A 9,427-nucleotide genomic window follows, 5' to 3' on the forward strand; every position below is an offset into this window, starting at 1 on the left:
GTTGGTGGTCCGTTCATGACCTCCGGGTGGTTTGGGTCTGGTGTGCACCCCCGACGCATCTCTTCAAGGCGTGCGCGCGGTCTGCGGAGACAGGGGTCTTTCACTGGCTCTGAGTCCAACGGCACTTCTGAGTTCTCCACTCTGGATCTCATAGACTGAACTTAAGGAGGCGTTAAAATGCTAGTCTTTAGTGTTTCAGTGTGAAAGAAGCATGAGAGGAGGGCAGTGAGATGAAGGGGATGACTGTGGTGACTCTCGCGGCGCTGCTGCTTTGTTTTCCCGCATCAGGATTCAAAGTGTTGGGCGGTAAGTTCACGTTCGTAGCGTTTGCATTTCTTTCTTTCTGAGCAAATTGATTTAGGGTTAATTAAGTAGTTATGTAAAGCTTTTTGTTCCTTTGTGTTATAGAAATATATATATTAGATATATTATTACTTAGATATATTATTATTACATAAATATATTATTATTACATTACATATATAGATATATTATTACAAGGGCACATTAAACAATACACGTAAAATGTTTAACTGCTTTAATGTTTAGCGTGTTTACTTTTTTACTTTTGCTGTAGATAATTTTTTTGGTGGGCTATGGCTATCTATGGCTTTCAGCCACATAAACATTATTGAAGACAGGCACTGGGCTAATACTTAATTACTGAACAGAGCTCGGTCACTCCAGAATGTAGTTGCACTGCTCCAGACCCAGTGCTGAGAGACGTTAAGCATGGTGTCCTATAGGTTCCCATTTTATCTTCTTGCCTTTTATAAGTGTTCATAATTGGTGAACCAAAGTAACTGAACTACAAGAGCTGTCAAAACCCTTTGAATACAGTGTATTTAATATAGAAAGACCAGTGTTAATGTGGCATAGTGCCCCTCCCACAGTCCAGATTCCCATGCTGGTAGGTGGATTTGAAATTTAAAATGCTCATAAATGTGTGTGTGTGTTTGTGTTATTTCTTTTTCAAGAGGAAGTTCGTTAAAACTTTCTGTCTCTGGCTACATTTTGCCTCCTGTAGTTTATGCATTTTTTTGGTTTCTGCAGTCAGGTCATTAGCTGTGTGTGTGTAGACTCTCATTACTGCTTCTTTTGATCCTGATGAAAGCGTTTCTCTGTCTTTACGGCCTGTAAACTCGGCTCTGTTCTGTTCCCCCTCTCCACAGATATGTATGAGCCCAGAGGTAAGTCTTACAAGCCTTACTCATGCACAATTCACTTAATGAGTAACGGAAGCCATCTTAAGTATCTGCACAATTCTTCCATCAAATTAACCTCTAGAAACCTTTTCAGAATTACAGATTCAGAAGTTATTTCCAAGAATAAAAACCTTGAATAGTTTTAAACTGACTTAGACATAACTTTAGAACTTTGCCTTCATTTAGTACATGTGAATCTATTAATATACGATTAGTCCCTAACACCATCTCCACTCACCCCTCTACCGCAGGGCCCACAAAAAGCTCAAAAAGCCCACAATTTTGCAGGATTGGTTCCTTAATCTTACAATATTAGAAACCTTTGCTGTCTGAATTCACTCATTTGACTCTCTTTGGAAGACTGCAGTTTTGACGCAGAACTGTTCAGCTGCAGTGCAGACTGCATATTTTGCACAGAATATGTCTTCTAGCTTATAAACAACACCCCACTGACATTAAAGGTTTTTTCTTTCACTGAAGGTGGGTATGTTTACATATTTTATATTATTTGTGCCAACAATGTCTTAATATGTTCCTGTTATTTATTTTTTTGCTTGACTAAGGCTTGCTTTGTGCATGTGTAACAGTATGACCATCAGCTTAAAGTGGTATAAAGTAGCATTTGTAATTGTGTTTTACAATAAAATAGACTGCCACCTGTCAACACTATTAAAAAAGGAAACTCAGAATTTACTTACTATTTTAACATCAAAGAGTTGCACGGAATGTACATTCAGATACAAAATTTAATATACTCAAATTACATCTCTGGATGTAGATGCAACACTTTCATGTAACACTTTCACCACGTATAACTACTGCCCCACTTCCCATGTTCCTTTTAAAGGCCAGCAGATCTGTAAACGTGGTACAGAAAAGCCCTGCTATAAAATAGCATACTTCCAGGACAACCGGCGGAAACTGAACTTTGAGGAGGCCGACCGAGCATGCAGGAGCGACGGAGGAGAGCTCCTTAGCATCGAGTCTCCTGCAGAACAGAGACTTATCGAGGGCTTTATCGAGGACCTCAAAGCCTCTGATGGAGACTTCTGGATTGGCCTTCGCCGAGAACCCAAATACGAAGATAGCAGCGGAGACTGTGCATCTCAGTATTACTGGATGGACGGCAGCCGCTCAACCTTCAGGTCTGATACGAGAAATTCTCACTAGAACTCTACACTAAAAGGGTTTTTAAAGAAAGGCAGAGTCTTTAACCAGACAAATGCAGTCAAAGATCCATTTGACTGCATTTGGTTCCTTGCCAGGGTTCATTTCTCAGGCTGAAAGGGTTCAAATGTGCCTCACATGTCTGTTTAGTACTGAATAAAGATTATATCAATGTTTTCTTTATGCTTTTGTACAATAACACAGTGCTTTCTTGTATGTTCTGTAATTATCAGTCTAGAGATCAGTGACTAAGCTAGTAATCATGATTGGTTGACACCGCATTTATTCACATGTGTTGTATGATGCATTTGTGCAATTCATGAATAGCCTACTCTTTTTAAAAAGTGGTTTCTATAAGATTATTAAGTAAAAGCAGGGGTCCTTGTTCGAACCATGAACTGTTTGCATGATTTAATAGTTCTATGTCTGATAAAATGGTTCTTTAGATTGACAGAGAAAGTATTTATTTGGTTCTATATCACACATTTTTGTAAAGGGTTTCATTCATTCATTCATTATCTGTAATCGCTTATCAAATTCAGGGTCACGGTGGGTCCAGAGCCTACATGGAATCATTGGGCACAAGGTGGGAATACACCCTGGAGGGGACGCCAGTCCTTCACAGGGCAACACAGACACACACACACACATTCACTCACACCTACAGACACTTTTTTGAGTCGCCAATCCACCTACCAATGTGTGTTTTTTTTTTTTTTTTTGTGGACTGTGGGAGGAAACCCACGCGGACACTGGGAGAACACACTAAACTCCTCACAGACAGTCACCCAGAGCGGGAATCGAACCCACAACCTCCAGGTCCCTGGAGCTGTGTGACTGCGACGCTACCTGCTGCACCACCGTGCCGCCCGTAAAGGGTTTCATGTAGCACCAAAATGTGTTACTCTACTGTTACAAAGTCAAGCTTGTTACAGTGGAATAATGGTTTTTAGGTGCTATACAAAACCATTTTTAAAAACGTGCTAGATATTTAGTATAACATACAACATTTTCTCACACAGTCTGGAGATCCGCTTCACCATGGATTTCATGGTTTTATATAGGACCAATTTTGCCAAAGAACTTGGAAGAATCCTCTAAGGTTTAAGAATGTATGTATCACTGCTGAGTGTGGTCACTTTGTGTGTGTTTGGGCAGGAACTGGCACTGGGATGAGCCGTCTTGTGGTTACGAAGTGTGTGTGGTGATGTACCACCAGCCATCAGCTCCTGCAAGTGTTGGGGGACTTTATATGTTCCAGTGGAACGATGACAACTGTGAGACTAAGAACAACTTCATCTGCAAGTATACCAAAGGTGAGGGGGACCATATATACACACATATATACATTAGAGAGGTCTGAAATGAAAGTTGGTTCTGAACATGTTCTTATGTACCATGAATGTGAAAGTGTCATCGCTTCAGAGACTGCAGGTCCACTGCTCCACTGCCCAAGTCTAAAATGTGTAAAAGTGTGTCTTTAAATCTCATTTCATGCCACAAAATGCCACATTCTGATATTCACCCTATATGTCTGATATGCCTTGCAGTTGTATCAATACACAGAGCTCCATTATGCCACCCCCACAAAGACTGCATTCGCCTCCCTGAGGGAGCGGAACAAAAGACACACACATCCTGACCCTGTGCATGAAATATCATGATCATAAGAGAATGAAAAGTTCAAGATACTGTCATGCACTGATTATTACTGTATTTTTTCAGACAGAGCACCCGTCCCCACCATTGCAGCAAACAGAACACGTGGAGGTAATAGATTTATAGAAAAATACCTAAAAGTATAAATTCGTCAATCCATTGATTAGGTTTCTGACACTGACTGAAGAGGAAAGAAATGTTCAAATGCTGTATGAATAAAATATGTATAATGTATAACCTTACGTATGAACCATAAGTATGTATGAGTATACAGAATGATTTACAAAGAGGACATACACTTGTTTTCACTTAGAAAATGAACAAAACAAGGTTATTAGACCAGTGTATCCAGCCTATTGTCTTGAATCTTGTCGTGCGGTCAAATCAGGACACCTAGTGGTTAAGAAATGCATTTATGTCAGGAAAATCTCATCTGCAATGTGTATAATATCTAGGAAACTAGTTGTATTCCTCCTTATTTTGTTGTTTTTCATGCTTCATAATTCTTAATGATTATGTACTGATTTTATTTCTTTTTAAGATGTTTTTCCAACAGCCAAAGTCCCCAGAAAACCTTCAGTAACCACTAATGAGGATGGACTGAAGGTAGTTTTTTCTGAACCAACAGGTACACAACTCAAATCCTGAACTGCCATTTCATAATGTTTACTAATGACCCGCTTTACTTTTCCAACCTGTTAAAACAACAAAAACAGTCATGAATATTTGGAGTGACTAAATTCTGTATATTAAATGCTGACCTACAGTGTAAAATAGCCTCCACTGTCACACGCTGCTAAATGTGTTTCTAAACACTGTGTTATTTTGAATATAATTTTTAATGCTTTGCCTTTCCCATCTTTCTCAGATAATGCTCTCAATATTGCCTACATTATTCTTCCTACAATACCTCTACTCCTGCTCTTAATTGTAGCAACTGGAGTTTTCTGCTTCAAGCTGTTCTCCAGAAGGTACAACATTATTCTTCTAATCACCAAAGCCTATAAATGATGTCTGAATATGTCAGGTTTCTAATTTTCAGGGTATGATCATTTTACCTCAAAACGGATGTGTATGTGTTTGGTTGTTCTTTTGTTTTTTGTTTTTTTTTTTAAGAAGGGGGTTCTTACTGCTCTAGGTTCATCCCTCATTGCTCCCTAGCAGCTCAACCCAGGGTCACACATTTTCAAAGTTTTTGTTAATATGATTAATCAAAAGAAACTTTTGAATCAAATAATTAATTGCTGCTAAACAGCTGGCAAATATATTTAAGATTGAAACTTGAGAATGTTACAGATGCAGCAGTTAATTTGAAAAACGTTGGAACATTTCCTCCATTCATTACTGAAATTATTTGGGGGTGAGCAAGTGTGATGAAGCTTTAAGATATTCCTGTATCTCTCCAGTCAAGTTGTTAATCAGCAACTAAAGTTTCAAGTATTAAAACATTTTCTTCACACTTTGCAGGAGAAAGGAGCGCACAGAGACTCCGCCTAAGGAACCTGGTTATTGGACAGGTGACCGCTGTAACAGCCCCAGCCCTGACGTCTACAACGTGATCCGGAGGCAACATGACGCAGATCTGGCCGGAACCCGACCCGATATCAAGAACACTTCCTTCCTGGGCTCCTCTCCAGACACTCCGCCCGGAGATTACGACAATCTGGGAGGCCGGGACACAGAGAGCGGTTTTGTCACACTCGCCAGCACCGAGAGTGGCTTTGTTACCAACGAGATCTACGAGACAAGCTACCCTGGCCGGGGAAGTCTGAGACACTACAGAGAACATGGCTGGTTGGACAATGAGCTGTACGGCTACTGAAGGACACAGTGAGACCCAGGCTGTTTATCACACTGAGGTCCAAGGTCTCCTATTCTCTCTCCCTGTTTGGTTTTTCTGCCTTTGTGGAATATGTACAGAATACAAAATTATGGATTCTGAGAACAGTGAAATATGTCAACTTTCTCATATGAGACCAAATGGCAAAATATGCAAATACAGTGGACTCAGGTGTTTCTAAAGATTAAGCTCAGTGGAAATCAAGGACTAATGGTGGGTTCTTGCATTCGCATGAAAACAAAGATCATTCAAACATTTTAAGAAATTGTTTATAAATATCATGAATCCTTTGAGGACTTTTTTTTGTTCATTCATCTTATTGACTGCTCGAGCAAAGTAGTTTTGTTGCTAAGAGTTTATCTTTTTTAACAGATTTTGATGACTGTACATAACCAAATGAAATATCAACTGATCAAAACTGGAGCACTCCATGTCTTCTTCAGATTCAGTCACATTTTTCTGTGGTCTCCAGTCATGGAGATGGACAAAGTCATTCACCCTGGTTTAAAGTGAACTGGGATTTCTGTGCAGTGGTGTTGAGGAACTGGGGTGACGATCCCTGCACTGCATTGGTGAAAGAATTGCCAGTCTGGAATATATGCTTTTTTGGGGACTGTTTTTCCTATGATGCACTCAGTATGCAACTGTTTAAGTATATGTTGTAGGACAAAACCATACAGTAAAACTATTGTTAAACAATGTCTCAAGGGTCAGGCAGCATATTCATAGCCATTTCATTATCTTCCTGTGATGTAACTTTAGAAACACTAAACTCTGGATTTCTAGTCCCTTTCAGCTCCATTGAGAACATGTCTTATTTTACACCAAAACACTCTGGATTTACTTTATTTACAGTTTAATTATTAAATGATGCCAAAATTGTGAGGCTAATATATGAATATGCTAGAATAAGATGGTTCTGTATGTGCTTGCCTCCTCATCTGTGGGTTTGCATGGCCCTGGTATGCTGTTTTTATTTCATTAGGCATTCGTCTAAAAGATTCTAATGTGATCTTATAATGATGGCCATGGCTTGGAAAATGTTTGCTTGCAATTCCAAAATATTTGCAATATTTGCAAATCCAAATATTCTCTGCATTTTATTTCAGAAATGTTTGAATGTGATCTGTGCTGATGTTAATGAATCCCGTTAATAAAGCAGTCTAATGACAATGTGAGCACAGTTTTTGCTCATATTTATGTGCATTATGAAACTGTATTAGCATAGAGAAGTAGTACACAGTAATATCCAGTTGGTGTCGCTGTAAAATACAATTTACTTTTTTTGCATGTTAGAACAGCCAATCCACATTACTAATGACAATTATGAAGATATAACTGAAGCAAATGAAGTGGAATTTTATGAATATCCAGCAATTATGCACAGATATATAAATACAAAATTTAAATGGTGTGGTGTGAAGGAGAGAAACAGACTTTTTTACAGTGGTAAGAACCAGGGACCACAATGTATACATCAGAAGTAAAAAATATATATAACCTTTGGAAATGATTTAAACTCTCTTGGCCATGAAGATTTAAAATGTTGCTCTGGTCATTGAATAAACCCATGTCTGTTCATTAGAATAAAGTGGTTTGGGTGTAATTCACACCTTTGCCTTTATTCAGTCTGCTGAACTTTAAATATACATATATATATTCCATTCCATCTCCAATTCCCTGTCTGCAGTTCGCCTGCAGTTTTAAAGCCCCACCCTGCAAATTGAAGGGATTGGTTATATATTTGTGATGTAAAAAACCCTGGCTCCCTGAATCTGCCCATTTGAGACTTTGGAACACTGCGACTTCAAAGCTGCAATACTCAGCCATAATGTTGACATTGTAGATATGATACATCTTCTAGCGTGTAAATTAAAAACGAACATTTTACCAAGGCTAAAATCTTGATTTTGACAGGAGATGGAATCTAAATAAAATAGTTAGGCAAAAAAGAATTAAATAGTTTTGCAATGGTAAAATAATATCTAATCAGGCAGTGTGTTGGGACCCATTTCAGTTAACCTTTGTGTGTAACTTGTCAGAAAACTCATCTGGTTCCCTTCCCCTCCATTGTGGCTTTGTAGTTTTGATTACATCCCAACCGTGACGACATTTTATGGAAAATGTGATTCAATTGTGTTAAGAACGGCGTGTTTAGGGGGTTACTGTTTAAACAACAGTGTTCTGGTTTGTGTTTGAGTTTAAATGCCTATATTTTCGTATTTCATACGAGATTAATACAGTGTTCTTACAAACAGCTCACAGTCAGCTGCTGACTGACGCACGAGGCGCGGATAAGGTTGTCTTGGTTACCAACCGCTCGTGGACACGCCCCCTACCCCCAATTTGTTCTCTCATCTCATTTGATTTCTTTTAGCGTCTTTTGTCTCACTCTTGCCTTGACTTATCTCTTTCGTTTTATTTTTTTCTCTCATTTGTTATTTCGATTTGCCCCTTCTGTCCCCCCTGTTCTCGCACTCTCTCATTTGTTTTGTTTCTGTCTTTACCTATTTTTAATTTCTCTCTCTCTCTCTCTCTCTCTCTGTGTGTGTGTGTCCGCATCCCTCTCTGTCTCTCTCACAAAAATAATTAAATAAACAAGCAAATAAATAAATAATTCCCCTTTAGCGCTGACGTCAATGCACCCTGAGCGCCAACGTTTGCGCCGAGACGGAGACATAAGAGGCGACGAGGATGATGAGGATGGTGATGATGATGAAGAGAGCGATAGGAAGCGTTCAGAAAGAGCCGGGCAAAGCTAAACGAGACTGGGTGTCGATGATGAGGAAAGCCCGGTGAAGCTGGTGTTAGTGCAGCGCCAGTGTTTTGAACTTCCAGCCCGGGGCGTGCGAAGCGCGGTACAGCTCGAGAGGCTGCGTCTCAAATGGCTTCGTGAACCCTATATAGTGCACTTTAAAAGTCATATTAGTGTTGAAAAAGCCTGCCAACCCTGAAAGAAACAGCCTGGACCACCATGAATGTGTAGCTGGGCACCAACACACGTTATTCCGATTGACCGACCAATATGGCACATTTTTAAACACCTTTTGTAGCCTAGTGTGTGGAAGTCGAAAAAGGACATAGGTATAAAAAATAATGACACAATTAATTAATGTAAACAAATAAATGGATACATTTTCTGTGAATAAAAAAACATAATTAAGTATATACCTTTAATACCCTCCTGTATTTTCACATTTTTAGTATATGCATTTACATATGTCATATTTGTCCTCAATATAATCTCTTTTATGGCAAAAGACGTACTTTGGTGACTTACATGCGGTGTGTTCGGAGTAGGGAATCAATTGCCTACATATTAGACATTTAATGCATTATTTGTTTATTTTAAGAAATTAACTGCTCAGTTTGTTGTGATTTGTAGTGCACTAAAGCTTACGTATGATGGCCATCTCTCCTTTGGACAATCCAGCCTCAACAACTGTACTGGTCGCTGTAGTGCACTATGTAGGGAGTGAGTTATGGGACAGAGCCAGAGTGATTAGAGTCCTTCCCTCCCTCCCTCCCCCCCTCCTCCAGCACTAACTCCCGCCTC

General features: G+C 39.3%; 1 protein-coding gene across 1 annotated transcript; it reads left to right on the plus strand.

Moving 5' to 3' along the window:
* The first annotated feature begins 230 nt into the window (after positions 1–230).
* On the plus strand, positions 231–7,016 carry layna (layilin a). Its single transcript, XM_066661591.1, has 8 exons — positions 231–306; positions 1,173–1,190; positions 2,053–2,350; positions 3,531–3,688; positions 4,098–4,142; positions 4,573–4,668; positions 4,900–5,002; positions 5,499–7,016. The coding sequence occupies exons 1-8, from the start codon at positions 231–233 to the stop codon at positions 5,851–5,853; spliced, it is 1,149 nt and encodes a 382-aa protein (XP_066517688.1). The 3' UTR covers positions 5,854–7,016.
* Positions 7,017–9,427: the final 2,411 nt, after the last annotated feature.

This window comes from Hoplias malabaricus, chromosome 2, assembly GCF_029633855.1.
Source record: "Hoplias malabaricus isolate fHopMal1 chromosome 2, fHopMal1.hap1, whole genome shotgun sequence".
NCBI classification, from domain to species: Eukaryota; Metazoa; Chordata; class Actinopteri; order Characiformes; family Erythrinidae; genus Hoplias; species Hoplias malabaricus.

What these genes read in the sequence shown, in the direction of transcription:
- layna (XM_066661591.1), top strand. Translation starts at nt 231, where the DNA reads ATGAAGGGGATGACTGTGGTGACTCTCGCGGCGCTGCTGCTTTGTTTT. An exon ending in GGCAGCCGCTCAACCTTCAG is followed by an intron (nt 2,351 to 3,530) that starts GTCTGATACGAG and finishes GTGTTTGGGCAG; the next exon opens with GAACTGGCACTGGGATGAGC. An exon ending in CATCTGCAAGTATACCAAAG is followed by an intron (nt 3,689 to 4,097) that starts GTGAGGGGGACC and finishes GTATTTTTTCAG; the next exon opens with ACAGAGCACCCGTCCCCACC.